Source organism: Ascaphus truei, chromosome 5, assembly GCF_040206685.1.
Source record: "Ascaphus truei isolate aAscTru1 chromosome 5, aAscTru1.hap1, whole genome shotgun sequence".
Lineage (NCBI taxonomy): Eukaryota > Metazoa > Chordata > Amphibia > Anura > Ascaphidae > Ascaphus > Ascaphus truei.
In genome coordinates, this window is record NC_134487.1 from 195,727,021 (window position 1) to 195,745,964 (window position 18,944).

General features: G+C 42.8%; 1 protein-coding gene across 1 annotated transcript; it reads right to left on the minus strand.

Annotated features, from left to right (window-relative positions):
- Positions 1 to 12,602: 12,602 nt before the first annotated feature.
- LOC142495720 (uncharacterized) lies at positions 12,603 to 17,913 on the minus strand. The gene is made up of 2 exons (XM_075601586.1): positions 14,484 to 17,913; positions 12,603 to 12,678 (listed from the first exon to the last, which is right to left on the minus strand). Exon 1 carries the CDS (start codon positions 16,597 to 16,599, stop codon positions 14,536 to 14,538), a length of 2,064 nt encoding a protein of 687 aa, XP_075457701.1. The 5' UTR covers positions 16,600 to 17,913; the 3' UTR covers positions 12,603 to 12,678; positions 14,484 to 14,535.
- Between the last annotated feature and the right edge of the window lie 1,031 nt (positions 17,914 to 18,944).

The following is an 18,944-nucleotide window of genomic DNA, read 5'->3' on the forward strand; positions in this document are numbered from 1 at the left end:
TCTCCATTGGGGTCCCTTTCTCTCACAAGTATTTGAATACAGGAGGTCCCGGGAACAGGCTAGAGTAAAACGGGGGATCCCACACGTCAGCAGCAGGTCCCAGGAACAAGGCCAAAGCGGAAGTGTGTGGCAAACACCGTTACATCCAAGTAAACTTGGATTATGCTCGGCAAGGAGTCAGAGAAGGAAGCCAGTATAAGAAAGGCAGATGGCCAATCCCAAGAGAGGGGTGTGTGGGAATTCTTCCAATGCCAGAGCAGAGAGACAAAGCAGCATGATTGCAAAACACAGGTGACAGTGCTTGCAATTGCAAGGGGAGGTTTGTTTGAGAGCACACCAGCTCTGCAAGAGTGAGCCCCCGCCTGTCACGGTTGTGCTCGCCACAAACCAGGACCGGACCGCGAGGCTGAGGTGGGGCTGCACAATCACCGACCTAAGGCGCGAAGTTCATGGTCAAACAAACCGGGGTCCGGGCTGGAGAAGGCAGCGTAGTCTGAGGAGTAGCCAGGGTCAGGATCGGAGAAGGCAGCAACGTCGTGGTTCAGGCAGGAGTTCTGCAACGGGTAGACAGGTGCACTCTGCTTCAGCGTAGGAGCGAGAGCGCTGGAGTGGCGTCTGTGCGAGGAGTGGGAATGGCCCATGACGTTGGTCTCAGTAGGAGGAGACAGCAGGCTGGCCGAAGAAGACCGCAAGGCAGCGCTGGAGAAAAACCAACGCTTCAGCACAGGAGTCCAAAGTAGGCATTTGCAGAAGGGATCGTGCAGAAGGCCTCAGGAAACAGGTACACAGACCACTGCGTGGACAATAGCAGCAGGTCACTGGGAACACAGACCTCTGCATGGAGAATAGCAGCAGGTCGCAGGAAACAGGAACAATACAAGCCAGGGGGCTTGTGGCAAAACACAGTAACATCCAGAGAAGGATTATGCTCGGCAGTGAAGCAGTGTGGGAAGACCAGTATATAAAGGGTGACGGGCCAATAACAGGAAGGAGGTGTGCGAGAATCCTTCAATGACAGAGCCCAGGACTACGGCTGCAGTAAAAGCTACGGCTCAACAACAAGCTATTGATTGCAAGAGGGAGTATAGGTGAACTGCAGAGATCTGCTGTGACGCACTAAACGTACGTCGGGGTACGCGTGACGTCATCACATCGACGTCCACGCGGCTTGTGGGATGAGGCACGATTAGCTCTGGTTACTTCCTAGAGCTGCAGCTGTCGGCACGCTAGCGATTAGAAGCAGGACACCTTAACCAGATTATATACTACCTCACGCAGGGTTCTAAGTACTTCATAACCTTTACTGCGGTGTACCATCTATTATTTAATTATTTGGCACACTACCACACAGATATTGTGTTGGTTCATGTAGCGCTGTGTCAGCTGATCTTGTGGCTTTGGACACTGACAGTTCCTAGCCTGTTCTCGTGCCTCTACACATTTGGGGATTTTATCGTGCATTGTGTATGCATTTTTATGGTGTCTCGTCGTTTTTAACATTGTTGATTAAAAAGTTTTTTATTTTTATTTGAGTGTGACCTTTGCGGCTTACCCTACTTAGGGAATAGGCTATTTAGTGGCCTCCTATAAGATGACATTTTCCCTATAATGTCACCTATCAAGAGTGCAATTACAGGGGGCTTTATATAACCTTCTGATTATTTGTGTGTTTATGCTGTGCGTTCTCCCTTGCACCAGGTAGCTTAGTCTTATGTTCTAAGTGTGTATGTTTGGTGAAGCGACGTGCCCCCTGTGTATCTCAGGCTACAAGCAAAGCCAGAAACGGATTCTTTACACCGCCAAACCCAGGAACGGATTCCTCACAGTATCCCAGTCTCATTTCCCCAACATAAATAGTGTTACCTAAGAGTTAGAAGGTTAATAAAACAAGGTTTTATGTTTTATACTGTATGTATTAATCTCTATACAGTCAGCCCGGGCATCTACATAGATGCTGGAATGTCTGTATAGAGATAGTGGATCAAAGGGGAGAAGGGAAGTCCAGAGGTGTCAGGACAGTTTGGTGAGCGGGAAAGGGCAGAGTACTGGGTCCGGAGAACAAGGGCTTCCCACAGGGAAGATACTTGGACTGCCAGACTTGGTGGAGCCTGCACAGCGGGAGGCAATGGGTTGGCTGGGGGAAGCCACTACTCGTAGGCGCGATTCCCATTGGCCAATTCATATTTCACACTCACGCGGCATTCTGAGCCGGCTCAACAAGCCCCCTCCTCTGACATCAGCAGCCTGATAAGCCCCCATTCTGATTGACTGGCTGAATTACGATCTATCCTCTGATTGGTCGCAAGTCTCCTTTCCATGTTAAGCATAGAACAGCTGGGTCTATGTAAGGAGACTACCCGATCAGAGAACCAGATGATCTTGTGGCTTGAGTCAGTGAGGCGCTGGCTGGCTTTTCAAAGTTGCTCTGTTGCAAATAGCAGTACAATTGGCTTCAGTTTGAGCTGGGAAAGCCTGCCTCACTGAGACTAAGTCAGACGCTAGGACCTAGTTCTGAGAATAGAACGTAGCGGTAGTGCGGCTATCCCGAAAAGAGTACCACGTAGCCAGGACAAGGTCCCGGTCAGGATAAGCCTTCCAAAGCAGGTGTCCTGCACCTATTTGATGCTAGTTTTCACCCCCAGTAAGTGTGTATTTTTCTGTATTTTGTGCATTTATTGTTTGTCTGCTGGTTTTACCCGAATAAATCTCATTTTATTCCACTACCTTATTTTGCCTAGTGAATGATCCCAGAAGGTAAAAAGTATTAAAAGTGCTAGTCTCTCGTGACAATTGACACTGACAACTCTTATTGTTCTCCAACCCCTACAGACTCTAATAGAAAAAGCACCACTATAAAAATGGTTCTGTGTTTTGGAAACTTTTACAAAAGCATTTGTACTATTATTAGTTGATTGTACGGCTTATATTAAAGAAGCAATAACCTCCCTTTTTTTTCTTTTCTTTAACCCGCACTATTTTCAGATCAGGGAAACCCCCCAGTTCCCGAGACACTTATTGGCGAAGTTACTGATATTACCTCCTGGTTTTTAAATGGGATTTAAATGGCCATCCAATATGAAGCCACAACCAATTATACTGGTTGGGGGGAGGAGAGGGGAGGCGATAGTGACGTTCAGGGGGACTCCTGGTTTCCACCCTGTAAAAATATATTTAGGAATAAACTTTAAATAGAGTAGCCATCAAACAATAGCATTTCATAAGTTAGGGTGAGATTCTGAGTTTTGTGGACATTGTAACTCAAGTAATGTTATAGTCATTGGGCAACTAACCTTCCAGCTCAGTAAATATAAGTACTGTGTAGCTTTCTCTTATTAGAATACAAGAAAAAGTAACTATATCAAAAGGCGACAGTGCCACAGTGTTCTCGTTCACATACAAGGTATAATACCAAAAAGTAACTATTAACATAGTAAACATGGGAAATCATCATATTCAATGTGTGTGTTATACATTCAATGAGCATATTGACAACTATGACAGTGAGAGTGTAACCAAGCTCTCAATAAAGGTTTAAGCCCGTTTGGTTACCTCTGATCTATGTATTGGTGTTCAAGAGTGTCTGTTCTTCAGCCCAACCGTTGTACTTGTATACTGTGTAAATGTGCGACAAAGAATTGTTATGTTTGTGCCTTTCCAGGGCTGTCCGCAAGCAGGGATTGTAGGGTATGAGTTTCAAGGGGGGTTTTGCAGAGGAATTGTTGTCAGAATGTGCCTAGGTACAGTGGATGCCTTTATCCTAATGCGACCAGATCCGCGGCGCTCTGATAATCGCGTGCAGATTTGGTTTTTTTTGGTCCGGAGTGAATTGCGTTATTTTAGCGCTCGTGATATTAGCATTTTATTATCTCTGTCTGCAATACTGCAATACCGTCTAAAAACTCAGGGGGGCGTTCGCGAGCTGTTGTCTTGGAAGTCTAATACTTTAGCAGTTCAACCTACGTTAGTACACAGTCTGCGTGTGCGCGCACCCGCAGCAATTGTAAATTTGCATATTTACTGTATACATGCATTTGCAGTGCTGTATGTCTCATTTGAAAATTGTTGAAATGCATAGGCGTGTACAGTACTGTAACAGTGTCACATTTCGGCATATACAGCGGTCTCCCCTCGCTCGCCCCTGCACACACACAGGATAATTTACTGCACTGCAGGGTATTTAAACTTCTTATCTTCTCTACAGTGCAGTACATCTCTCCCACACCATTCCTTTGAATGTGTGTCTTTCTGGTTTCAATCACATTCCTGCTTGACAGCAGATGATTACTGCGCATGCGCCTGTAACTTCACCCACCACTACTTGCTTGAATGAGTGAACAAAAAAAACAAAAAAAAATTCTCATTTTTTATTTTTATGTTCCCCACAAGCCTGCAAAAACCATCTTGATATTACGATATTCAATCTGTGCTGTACTGTAGCTTTTGACTTGTGTGTTTTACTGCACATGGATGATTTGTGTGCTTTTTATGTACTGTATTTGGGGGTGTAGGGATCAAATTATTATGATGACCTGCCTTTTGAAATTATGTCATTTCTTTGAACTGCAGTACAACTAATCCTTCCTGCAGCTGTACCCTGTGCCCCCCTCCCCCACGCACACACACAAGGCTCGCTCAAGGATTTGAAACTCTTATCGACAGACACCTCTACAGAGTCATTCATTTTCTGAAGCTTTTCATTGTGTTTTTAATCCGTCCCTAGCCGAGCGTCACCTCACTGCGCCTGCGTGTAATCCTCTTTGAGATGGGAGCTAGCTGATTACTGTGCATGTCTCACTCAACCCCCCCCCCCCCCCCAACCCTTTGAGGCTTTGTTTACGGTAACGCTTTGGAAAATCCCTTCTCGAATTTGATATGTAAATCTGATTTGCACAGCACTGTGAGAATTGAGAGTTAAAAAAAAACATTAACTGATTCATGTTTTGTCATTCATTCTTTTTCTTTGGTGTACCGTAGGTGTGTGTGTGTGTGTGGGGGGGGGGGGGGGGGTTGTTGTCAATGATTATGATTATCAAGAATGTAAATAGATATTTATTTTATTTTATCAGGAACAAAAAAAAACAAATATAAAAATAATCATTAATAATATATAATGCAGTCTTTATTAAGTTCTTCTGTCAGATGGAAATTGAGGGCGGTGGATAATCATGAATAATGCACATTGATAATAATATTAATTAATAAGATGTAATATATAATAATATGTATATACTGTATAGTAATATAATTTTTTCCGTCTTTATCTTCTTCCTCATTCTGTGTACAGTACAGTAGTTCATTGAGAGAGGAGAGGTTTTGTGTACATCATGACTGCATTTTAGATACTGTACACTTAACTGTACAAACAGTTCACAGACTTTACAACGATACCCCCCCTCTCTCCCAGGCCATCCTTTTTTTCTGAAAAGACAAGAAAACAAAAAATTAGTGCAGTTATGTGCATACTGTATTATGGCACTGTGTGCTGTGTAGTACTGTCAAACTACTCTATACTTGAACTACTGTACACTGTGACTACTGTTAAATACTTTGTAACCAGGTGGCTGGTGCTGCTCTCTCTGGAAAGGAAAAAATTGAGCAGTTACTGTAGGTGTATACTATATTATGGCATTGTGTACTGTATAGCTACTCCATATTGGACTACAGTATGCAGTTAGTACTAGCAAACTAGTTTATACTGGAACTACAGTACACTCTGACTACTAGGAAAGAAAAAATCTGTGCCATACTTACCTGTATCATACTGTACTTACAATACTACAGTACAGTACAGTACTATACCATACTACCTTCCTGATGCTTGCCCATTACGCGCGATTACAATGGGCAACACAGTCGCAATATGGTCAATATATTTATTGCATCGTTCCACGGTGAGTACATCATTCCAAAAAACTCATTATGCATTTCAACAACTCGTCCTTTTTGGAGGGTTTCACCATTTTCTGGATATGGTCCTTCAGCTGATGCCAGACCATTTCGATCGGATTGAAGTCTGGCGATCTGTCATTGGAAGGGAAAAAAAGGACAATTAGTTTAGGAGATACAGTACACAGTAAAAACAGTAGGAAAAAATGAGACACGGTTACCGCACTCACTCCGTTGGCGTCTTCACCCAGTTGATACCTCGCTCAAGGATATGCGCTGTTGACGCGGTGTGCTTCGGATCGTTGTCCTGGTAGAAACAGTGACCATCCGGGAACTCACGTGTGATGTATTCCACAATCTCAGGCACAATTTTGTCTTGGAAGAAAGCTTTATTCATGATTCCTATAACAAGAAAAGAAAAGTGCTCAAAAAACTGCACAATATTTTATTGTTATATACGTATACCATAATATATCTAGCAGATGTGTCTAATTGGATATTTCCTTTAAGATATCTTTATCTAAGTCATTAACTGTGATACCATTTCATGATACTATTTAATTGTAGAAGGTGTAACCTTATGCTAAATGGTAGCCCATTGGTTGATTTGAATAATTATTCATCTAAATGCACCATTGGTTAGTAACGGGTTTCTAGGCAACCCAGTGGGTTTAAACACACAGCCTGTTAGCTCCATTGTACTTCCCCCTTTGAGAAAGTCGCCCTAGAGCGACGAAGCGCGTAAGGGAGCGCTGCTACGCTGCACAGTGTCAGGACGTCGCCGCGCATGCACACCAACAGACGAAATCGAGTGCAGGACATTCTGCGGCTGCCAGCAACAGCATATCTGCTTTTATTGGACTTTTGTGATGATACCATATGCCCTGGGGTTCCTCAACGTTCCGCTGTTTGCCTATACCACGGAGTGTGATTCAGGCTGTGGATTCTGGACGCAGAACCACCAGCTGGGCGGTGATTCTATACACAATCGCTTGTTTTAAACTTACCCTTGTGAGTGTATTTATTTCCCCCCCCCTCTTCCTTCCATCATTAAATGTACTTTTTTACGTAATGGGGCGTGTACTTTCTCTTCTTTTCTTCCTCTAGGTGCTAATTGGATGTGGTTCATCTTTTTGAGAGCTGCCAAAGATCCCCACACTTCTACCATTCATCCACTAATTATTCACCATCTGATGGACTTTACTGAAGGACTGGGTTCTATATACTTCTATTTATTTTCCCTTATTTTTGCACTTACATCTATATTGTTTTTGTATCCATTCATTGTCTGTATATATTCCTATTTAGGATCCTTATTTTTAGTTTAAAGCAGGGCAGAGACGCGAGTGGTTGCTCAACCTCTATGTCTGGCCACACCCCCGGCGTGCTATTGGCTGGTATCTCAGCGCCTAGGAGAACAGACACGGTACATTGCCAGAATTGCTATGGCTACCAGGGACGCTTAGAACGCAAGTTCAGCAATCAGCTGCAGCTTCGTGGACTACGGATGCCGATGTGGACATGACATCAGCACCTATCTAATTCATTATACAGCAGCTGAGTAGATTTGCAGGCTTTTACCAGAACCAATCAGTGGTGATATTTCATTGAGGTGGTGGGTATATATATTGGTATGGGTTTATCACTGCGTCTTGAGCACTCCCTTGAGAAAGGTCCTGTTTGGAGGACCGAAATGTCAGTGATTGTGCCAGTTCTTCTTCAATATACCTTTTACACAGGATTATTGTGAGTGCTGTCTCTTCCTTGCTGTGGTGCCCTGGGATACAAGGTCTGCCTTGTAAGGAGCTCTCTATTTACATGTCTCTCTATGGGATAAACACCTAACTCAAGCAATATATGCGAGTGCTATCTGACAACTTTAATACACACACACACACACACACACACAATAAAAAACGAATAGACAATACCGTTCTGTGTTTAACTAAATCCTTTTATTTGTGCGAGCTTTCCAGATACACTGATCTCTTCCGTCGGTGTTACAATGGATAAAGCAATAAAGGGTTTTACATAAAGACAGTTAATCTTGGAATGTATCTGACTGAAGCCAATCCCTCCCTCTGTGCAGTATGCGATTTATGACTTAAGGTGTTAAATGGTCCCTGAATGTTAGTGATGTGTATGTGTGTGTAAATATAAATTTATATAGTGCCCACAGTGTATACAGCGCTTTACAAAAGGTGTGGAAGTGTATACCAATGGTTTGGGTAGGTGTAGAAATGTAAGAGGGTGTTGCATTACTATTAATGTGTGTTGCTACCATGTGGTCCCTATTGGTATATAGGGATAGACTAACTTTGTACGTATGTGTAAGAGACAGTTGTGTGTGCATTCGTGAGCATTCTCTTGTTTCAAAGCAGTGACTCATGAAGCTGCGGTCTCGGTTTAGGCCACCGCTAAGTGTCCCCAACAGTTGCATAAATTTGTATTCATGCAACCATCTCTCTTTTGGTGTTCGACGATTACCTTTGAGTATGGCCACCTTCAGATCGTTCATCTTATGGCCAGAGAAATGTTCTCCGACAAGACTGTCTCTTGTTCTGTGTGTGAGGCTTCAGTCAGATACATTCCAATATGCATTGTTTTTAAGTAAAACCCTTTTTTGCTTTATCCATTGTAACACCGCCGGAAGAAGAGATCAGTGTATCTCGAAAACTCGCACAAATAAAACCATGTTAGCCACAGAACGGTATCGTCTATTACATATAGTTACATAGTTACATAGTAGATGAGGTTGAAAAAAGACGTACGTCCATCAAGTTCAACCTATGCTAAATTCAGACAACAGATACTTTAGTCTATATCTATACTTACTTATTGATCCAGAGGAAGGCAAACAAAAAACCCCATTAAGGGGAAAAATGAATTCCTTCCTGACTCCAAGAATTGGCAATCGGATTAATCCCTGGATCAACATCCTTCCCATGTATACTTATTTGGTATATCCCTGTATACCTTTCCCATCTAAAAAGATGTCCAACCTTTTTTGAACAAATCTATTGTATCTGCCATCACAGTCTCCATGGGTAATGAATTCCACATTTTAACTGCCCTTACTGTAAAGAACCCTTTCCTTTGTTGCTGGTGAAATTTCCTTTCCTCCAACCTTAAGGGATGGCCCCGAGTCCTTTGTACTGCCCGTGGGATGAATAGTTCTTTTGAAAGCTCCTTGTATTGTCCCTGAATATATTTGTATATAGTTATCATATCCCCTCTTAGACGCCTCTTTTCTAATGTAAATAAATCCAATATAGCTAGCCTCTCCTCATAAATTAGAATGTCAATCCCCTTTATTAATTTGGTGGCTCTTCTCTGCACTCTCTCTAGTTCCATAATGTCTTTTCTTAGGATTGGTGCCCAAATTTGTACTCCATATTCAAGGTGTGGTCTTACTAATGCTTTGTAAAGGGGCATAATTATGGGCCTCATGCAGTAAGCGTTGATAAGGTTTTTTTCGGCATTTTATAGCCAAAATTGGGTTTGAGATTCAGTAAGCGCCGATAAGTGCTTGATTTCGGCAGTTTGCGTAGCCGATAATTTTGTTATGGCCAGTCGGCTGCCGATAAGCCTGTTTTCGCCACTGATCGCCACTTTTTTAAATCGGCTGGATTCAAGTAACAAAATCAGCTTATCGGGGCTGATCGGCACTACGAAATTGAGATGTTATGGCCAATTTCTCCCGCCAACTAAAGTTGGCAAGTTGGAGGGGAGAACGATCGCTAAGGCTGCCGGAACGGCACTTAGAAAAAAAACTCTTCTGTACATCAATGGAAGTCAATGGAGTTGGGACGTATAACAGTATAGTACTGTTTACGTTTCATTGCTCACAATACAAACGTGATTTGCATTACAGTGTGGAGGGCATTCCCTGCATTGTGTCACAGCTGACGTGTATTATTTGCATAACATTGTACTTTTACATGTTTTCATCATGTGATGATGTGTCAAGGGAAAATACTATACTCAACTCTTAAAGGAGTACCTCACATCATATCACACATTTTACTGAACTGAGCGACAATTATTTACATGATGTTACACATGTCACACATGTCACACATACACCGTATATTCATGTTCCTTTACATTACACAATGCTTGTAATGTGTGACGCATCTTTAAACGTTCATGTACATCTTTTTTCTCATGTTTACATCTAGTTTTGGTCCTCCCTATTTTCATGACGTCACTTATTGAACGCTCAATCACATTGCATGTTTACATTGTAACCGTTGCATTACAAGCACTTCAACCTAACTTCTACACACATGTACAGTAATTAATCATTGTGACACCTTGTAAACTCATTCTATAGCAACTATCCTCATTACAGAAATGCATGCATATGCAAACGACAATTCATTGTTGTCAACATGTGACAATAACATGGCTAATTACACATGTTACAGCAAACTTTTCCCACGTCAATCTCAGCCTTTTTGTCTAATTACATGACTGACTGTTGCGTTCAGAAGTGTTACATGCATTGCACATTAAACTATTTATTTTCAAGCAATGTTTGTACAAAGCTTCACGTGACATCATTGGCAAATATCATCATTCCCTGCAGAATACACACAACAAATACTTCTAAGATCAACTGCACACAGCTTGGCACAGAAGTACTTTATTATGTTAATGTAACACCTTGCATTTTACTATGTCACCTGACATCATCACATACCTATTTAAAGGACGCCCATTACCTGCTCATTCACAGCTACTCATTTCAAAATGTTGCGATTGTTTAGGAGACGGAGGAACATTCTTTTCTATGACATGCTTGCTGATCAAGAGAATGATATAGGGCAAGGGAGGGACAGACCGAGGGACAGTGACAGGGACAGGCACGCGGATACGACAGGGACAGGGAGAGGGACAGGCCGAGGGAGAGGTAGAGGGACAGGAGATCAGAGGAGAAGACACAGGAGGCAAGTTGTGCCTCGTCCGCGTGTGTACAGGGAGAGAACCCTGTTAGATGGGATGAGTGAGGAGGAGATAGTAAGTCGCTATCGTTTGAGTTCAGCAGCAATCTTATCTCTTTATGAGGAGATTAGGGGAGATTTAGATTTTTTGACAGCCAGAGGTCGTGCAGTCCCTGGGCTTGTTAAAATGCTGTGCTAGCTGGACCAGTGTGTGGTGGATGATATTTGACAATGAGATTTGAGGTAGATGTGAGGATAGTTTCATACCCTGTTCTACGCTGTGCGGTCATGTGCTGCGTAGTGAGATTCCTGAGAACATGTAGTACTTGGTGTGATGTATGCAAGGTTAGTTTGTGTGATAGCACAATAGTTTGTACTGCTTCTACCAAAATAGCGCATGCAGCTACTTGTCTTAAACATGCCGGGAACCCTTGCACAATCTCCTGCAGTTTCTTAGAATAGAATGCCACCGGCCTATAGCCCGAGCCATGCTCTTGCGCCAGTACACCAACAACCGCGGTACCTGTCTCGCTGCAAAACAAATGGAAAGGCAGGTTATAGTTCGGCAAGCCCAGAGCAGGGCTAGAACACAATGCAGTCTTAAGTTCAGTGAATGCAGTGAGAATCTCTGGCGTCCATTGCAGTGTGTCTGGCTTATGCATCAATGTCAATTGTCTCAAAATGTTATCCCAGTGGGAACAGTTCGGAATCCATTGGCGGCAATAGGTGATCATCCTAAGAAAAGACAACATAGCAGCTTTCGTCTTGGGTTTGGGGAGAGTGGCAATTACCTTGACTCGTTCTGGCGAAAGGAGTCTCTGTCCTGGCTGTAGTATGAAGCCTAAATATTTGACAGTTTGTTGCGCCATCTGTACCTTGTGTGGTGAGACCTTATGACCTGTAGCAGCGAGATGCTCCATCAGACTATGCGTGTCCAGAGTGCACTTTTCTTCCGTTTGACTGCAGAGTAGCAAATCATCCACATACTGCAGCAAAACAGAGTCACCGGGCGGACACCAGTCAGCAAGAGTCATATGCACGATCAGGCTGTAAGCCGTTGGTGAATCGCAATACCCCTGTGGTAAACGACACCATCTGAATTGTTCACCTTTATAGGTAAACGCAAACAAAGATCTTGTGTTGGGGTGCACCGGAATGGAAAAGTACGCCGAATTCCAATCTATTACCATGAAATACATCGCTGTTGTAGGTATGGCTGTAATGATTGCTGTAACATCTGGTACTATAGGTGCTAATGGTTGCACTAACTCATTGACTGCGCGCAAATCTTGTGTAAAACGCCACTGCGAGCTGTTAGGTTTAGGGACAGGGTTAACTGGTGTGTTGTATGGTGAGACAGTTGGTTCTATCACTCCCTTTGCGAGTAACTCACTTGATAATAGGTTCTATCCCTGCTTCCGTCTCTGCAGATAATGGGTACTGTTTGATGTAAACCGGACTTACTCCTGGCTTTAGTGTAGCCTCATATGGTGTGCATTAGATGGGTCAGTGTTAGAAGTCGCCCATACCCGTGGGTCAATGTCCTTTAATGATAAAGGTATGTCAGTAGAAAAAAGATTCCATTCTATATCCCATATCTCGTCAATAGGTAAATACTTGTTCTGTAATACAAGCTGCTGTCCCTGAGCTCATATGAAGGCTCCTTTGTCTGATGCAATGTAAATAGTAGTTGGTGTGATCCATACACCTTCAATGCGAGCAGACACATCCGTGTGTGCTTCAGGATCATGCATCTCTGCTTCTGGATCATAGACAATTTGGTCAGTTGTTCAACTAATCTGTCTGGCATTGTTAACCCTCGAACTTTGAGTCTGCCAGTGTCATGCTGAAAGAGAGAAAGATCATAATTATTGGGGGAGAGATGTGGAGAACTTACAATAATCCCCCCCTTGTCATCAATACTTATGTCAATTTGCATTTTGGCCATTAAATCACGTCCCAATAAATTCACTGGACATTGTGGAATAACCCTAAATGGGTGCTTCCATTGTTTGTGTGCAAAAAAACAGGCGCTTACCTCAGATTAGAAACAAAAGTGTGCTTACAGTAAAGCGGTCAATTCGACAATAGCTCTCTTACAAATACTTGGAGCAAACAGTAGGATCCCTTCAGCTTCAACCCCAGAAAAGGGTTAATCCAGAGCCCTTATAGAAACATGGGAACAAACAAACAATGGGGGAGCATGGGATTAGAAAGACATATACAATAATAATGGTGATGAATATTGACAGTAGTTCCAAAGGTGGGGGGGCGGGTTGTAAATATAATAATACTTACACGGCCATGTGTAAGCAACCACAATTAGTGATCACCTCCTTGAGGGCGAGCTGTGCCTCTCCCAGCTAGATATAGCTGTATGTTGATAGGGTTAGGGGAAATGATATATAATCTATAAGGCTATACTCACACGGCCCTGTGTGAGCTGGTGTAGAAATTGGTTACTTTGGGGTTAAATTTAACCCATCCACATCTATTCGTCACGTAATGGGGGTTTTCTCCAGTATCCAGGGCAGCACGAAAATCAGTGCTAACTCCCAGGCGTCAGCCAGGCTCTCCCCCCAGGTGTTATGATGTGTGTGTGGGGGGGGGGAGGGGTTGGGTGATGAGAAAAACGAGTGAGGCAGGGTTCCAGTTAAATATTCACAAGAAATCGCATTTATTAATTAAAACCGATGTGTCGATGTGTCGACGAAACGCGTAGCTCTAAACCACCAGAAGATTTTGACCTAAGGAGGCTTCCGCAGTCAGACCGTGGAGCAGTGTTTGCAGCCCAGCAGGATAGTTTTTCTTCCTGCATCCCGGACGCGGGAAGGGCGCACAAAGCTGCTCAAACTCGATCCTGGACTGCATGAGGAGGCCAGGGGTCCATTCTATATGTATGTGAGTCCCTTTGCTGTTTTAATTAATAAATGCGATTTCTTGTGAATATTTAAATGGAACCGTGCCTCACTCGTTTTTCTCATCACCCAACCCCTCCCCCCCCCCACGCATCATAACACCTGGGGGGAGAGCCTGGCTGACGCCTGGGAGTTAGCACTGATTTTCGTGCTGCCCTGGATACTGGAGAAAACCCCCATTACGTGACGAATAGATGTGGATGGGTTAAATTTAACCCCAAAGTAACCAATTTCTACACCAGCTCACACAGGGCCGTGTGAGTATAGCCTTATAGATTATATATCATTTCCCCTAACCCTATCAACATACAGCTATATCTAGCTGGGAGAGGCACAGCTCGCCCTCAAGGAGGTGATCACTAATTGTGGTTGCTTACACATGGCCGTGTAAGTATTATTATATTTACAACCCGCCCCCCACCTTTGGAACTACTGTCAATATTCATCACTATTATTATTGTATATGTCTTTCTAATCCCATGCTCCCCCATTGTTTGTTTGTTCCCATGCTTCCATTGTTTGTCAGACCTAGGATTTAATTGAACTGACAAAATAGGTGTGTTGTAACATTTGGTTAGAGTACCCTCAATACCCATAGAGGACTCGTCTGCTTGCTTCATTGGGCCCTTGTAGGAATGTTTATTAAGACAAGAACGCGTTGCACCTGTGTCTACAAGAAAATCAGTTAATCTTCCATCGACATACAATGATAATAATGGTATATCTAACCAACCATTAGACACAGAAGCTTGTGGGCAGACGAGGGTTTCTGTCCTCTGGCATCCCTATTGGCTATAGGGCATCTCTTGGTTCCATGCAACATTATACTGAGGGCTGGAAACATTTTGGCCCTGATAATTGTGATTCTGATGTTGCCTCTGAGTATTCTGCTGCTGATGTCTGCTGCTATTCTGCTGGTATTCTGCATGGCTCTGCTGTCCATAGCCCTGGTGCTGCCTGTTATTTCCTTGACTCTGATAATCCTGCTGTTGATTTTGTTGTGGGTTGTTACCCTGAGAAGGGGCCCAACATTCATTTCTCCAGTGTCCTGGTTTCCCACAATTAAAACAAACGCCTGGTTTGCGCTGGTAATTCCCTTGCTGTCCCCTACCCCTTCCTCTATTCTGTCCTCCCCTGCTTCTGTAATTATTTCCTTGAACATTCTGCACTGAGCCATCATGAGCATGCATTATAGTGGCAGGCGGGGGAGGGGGTGGGGGCAAAGGTGTACAATCTGGGAAAGCTCCTGCACCATCCTTAATGGCCAGGTCACCTACAATTTTCTCAGGTGTCATTGTTTGCCAACCAGTCACTGTCACGTAAACAATCTGCCTATGTTGTTCGCATAAACCGTTAAGTAAAGATTGTACATACAAAATATTCATTTCATCATCTGTTGCCTTAGGGTATTGCATACCTGCTGTATTCACCCACTCATTCTTAAATCTATGGCAAAAATCTGTAACTGACTCATCCTCTTTTTGTTTAATGGTCATTATCAGCCCTACATTTTTACTTGATCTGCCCTGATCAAAAAAATATTGCTGCAACAGATCCCACATTTTGGAAACAACACGGGGATCATTCCAGACAAACTCACCCTCTGCAAGTTCAGCTTCAGAACTCAATAGACTAAAGCTGCTCCCTTTACCGGGTGCATCATACTTTTTACTCAAATATTTGTCAGCCTTAGACCAGTCAATATCAATGTGTCCTGTCAAACAGTCCAAACAAAATCTAATATCCCCTCCTGTAAACTGATAACCTTGACTTCTCTTCTTTAGGTATTTAATTGCACCACTGGGATTTTTAAAAGGATCCGGGCAGCCTGTAGCCCATGATTCCATTAGTGTGGTGTCTACAGAGTGTATCAAAATATCTTTTCCTAAAGTCATAAACGGCAATGCTAAATCAACCTCTGCTTCAGCACAATCCTGTGTGTCAGCCTGTTCCCTCATCAGTAATGCCTGTCGTGTTCTAGTTGATATTGGCGGATCCTGTCTTGGAGAATTATACCTTCTGATTTCCTCAGAGAGTTTTATTGAATCAGCTAAAGTGTCAGCTAACAATGCTTCATATTCTCTTTTCTTAGCAGTGCGAATAGCATCCTTTCTTTTAGTTGTAGTGTTTGTAGGTGTGAGAAAGGATGATTGCGGTGTTGCAAGGACAGGTTTGGTATTATGTGCGGGAGTTAATATTACTGCAAATGAATCAGTCAAGACATATTTAAATTCCTTAAATTCCTCAGTCAATACCCTCACAGAAGCACAAAACTCCTTAACTCTTTCATTGCTGGCTTCTGCAGATGACTCAGACGTCACTGAAGCTGCTGAAGCAGTGGTTTCTTTAAGTTTCCTTAAAGGCAATTGGCAAGGGGGTGATGGCATGTCGGAATGGGAAGATGATTCCGAACTAGAGTCCTCCTCTTCACTGTACCTGGAGACAGGGGGTGAAACAGGAGATGAAACTCTTGTGGGGCTTACGGCAGTGGGAAGCTGTCTGTTTGGGCTTCCTTTAAAGGACGACATATTAGGCACAGGCTCAGAGAGGTGTACCACCTCTGATTCTGTAGTATTTCTCAACTCCACATATGTGGGTTGAGGGGACTGGGGACAAAAATCCTTACTCTCCCCCCTACGTAAGGGTGCAGGAGGTTTGTGGTGAGTACCTGCAGCATAGTGTGATAAAGCTGCCAACATGGTAGGATCCAAACTTGGATATAGTGGCACAGGTGTGTTAGGGGTATACGGGGGTACTTGTAACATCACACAAGGCGGCGGCGGTGGGGGTAGAATATCTGGAGGTAAAAACTCCTGTGGTGGTGCATTAGGAGCTTGGGAATACACCATTGTAAGGTTCTTAGGTGGGGCTGGCCATATGGGCTCTTCAGATTTTGGGTTATTATTTTATTTTGCCTCATCAATGTGAGGTGCCACTTTCACCCAAATGCGGCCACATAATGCCATATAGGTCATATCCCACTCAGGATCTGGCTGAAACCATAGCCATTCAGGATCACCACCCAAACACAAGCCTTTTATCATTGTCATATGAAATGGGGCAAAACTACCTTCCCTCGGGAAAGTGCTGGAAGATTGCATTTTCTCAGACCATCCAGCTATGTTATCTACAAACGGAGTTGTGTAAAAATCTGACGTACATGCACTTACAAATTCCTTAGGTGTTTCTATGTCAGGGTCATATCGTCTATTAATAATGAGCGTAACAGTAGGTTTCTGCCTAGAAGTCTTACAAGCTATGTCAACAGTTCTATTGCTATTTTTACAATCATTCATTTCCTTAGGGCAACTTTTGCTGTTTGAGCTTCCCATCATTTAGACAATACAATTCTTACTTGACTAAAAATATATCAAGGTAGATCCCAAGAGAGGATCAAAAAGGTTCCCCCATAGTAGAGCACTCATTGTATGGAGTGTAATAAACAGACTAACATTTGTCTATCAAAATGATATGTGTAGATAGGTCCAATTGTCCCATCTAAACCAAACTGGCCAGGAAAAAAATAATAAAGTTTTATTCAAATATATATATTAAAAACATACAAATCACATTCAAACATTAAAATAACCCCGTAGTTCAAGTGGCAGGATCAGCAAAATCTATGGAAATTGATTCAAATATCAATATATTTACTGTCACTCTGAGCGTCTGATTATATAGACAAAGTGTCTTACAGTAAGTAGGAAACCAGGTAGAATATCATGTAATATGTCTCTCTGACATTCCAATATGCAGAGATATCCTTCACATATATAAAAGTGCATAGAGAATTATGGTTGAATCCATAAGTATCCTCCGCTAGCTAAGTCCTTAATCTATCACACTAACGGCTTAGATACATATATCCGTTAGTATAGCTAGACTAAAATCCTAGAGTATACTTCTTAAAGCCAGGTGCAGCTACAATGTCCCACAGAGTGTATATACATCTATTAAGGTATTTGTTAATACAATCACTCCGTTGGGGATGCACAATAGCGGTATATCAAACTATCAGTTAGCGATGATCTATAAAATAAACAGATAGATACTGGATATACAGTAATATCCAAATGAGGCATAGATAAACCGCAATAATATCAACAAACGCTGCTGATGATACAAGCCTGGCGGTGAAGTTTCCTGATACTCCTACGTCTCGACGCTGCCACTTGTGATGACGTCACCTATGACGTCATTACGTCCCGACGATCGTTTCGCGTGGGCTAAACACGCTTCTTCAAGGGGAGGAGTATACTTCCTGGTTCGTAATGGCCTTATTTATATGGATAGAGTCCCGCCTTCCATGGGTCATGGAGGCGTGGTTAATGCCCGTGAACCAATCGGGTCATTATCGTAGGAGAGTAAGTATAATTATCGCGTTTACTGTCCGTTATAACTAATTGACTTCATTTGTTGTTGCAGGTCTTATCATTTAAAGGAATACACAAGCATGCAGACTTGTGCATCATGGGTAAGGCGCCTCAAACATACAGGGATGGATCATTTGATATTCAAAGACCAGGGCTAGGGTGGAATAACCAAACGGGGAAAGAAGTGGAAGATGGAAGGTAACGGGGATGGGGTGGAGGGGTGGGGGGCGGGGGGATGAACGGAAGGGGGGGGGAGAGGGAAAAGAGGGGGGAGAACAAGGTAGAATGACCCAAAGGGAGCAGAATGGTGTTGCTATGTGAGTGTGAATAAGATAAATAAAGAAATAAACCTATACAACAGTTGTGTCGTTTAATGTGTAATGTGATTCATAAACAGCGACTCGTCGATGTGGGTATAGACTAGTGTCTATATAAAGTGTAAATTATACTAGCATATGCGTATTAAGGCCATATTAGGTCTGTGATTCCATCATATAAGGACAATAAATAATCCCAAAATAATATTGCTGTTAACATCTAAATCAGTGATGTAGGATTGATAGTTAAAAATTGATTGACTTGCCCCTATTGGTCAATGCAGGTCTAAATAGGTCAGTTAAGTAAGTAAGACAATTAATGAAATCTTTGATTAAAAATGTTTTGTTATTTGAAGAATTGGTGAAATGTTTAGTAACTGGCATAGACTGACAAGCTTTGCATCTAGAGCAAGCATGTCAAACTCAAATGCTAACAAGGGCCAAATAAACAAGGTTTAAGTCTAGGTGGGCCGCAAAAAAAAAACTTAAATTTTCATAGAAACG

What these genes read in the sequence shown, in the direction of transcription:
- LOC142495720 (XM_075601586.1), bottom strand. Translation starts at nt 16,599, where the DNA reads ATGGTGTATTCCCAAGCTCCTAATGCACCACCACAGGAGTTTTTACCT.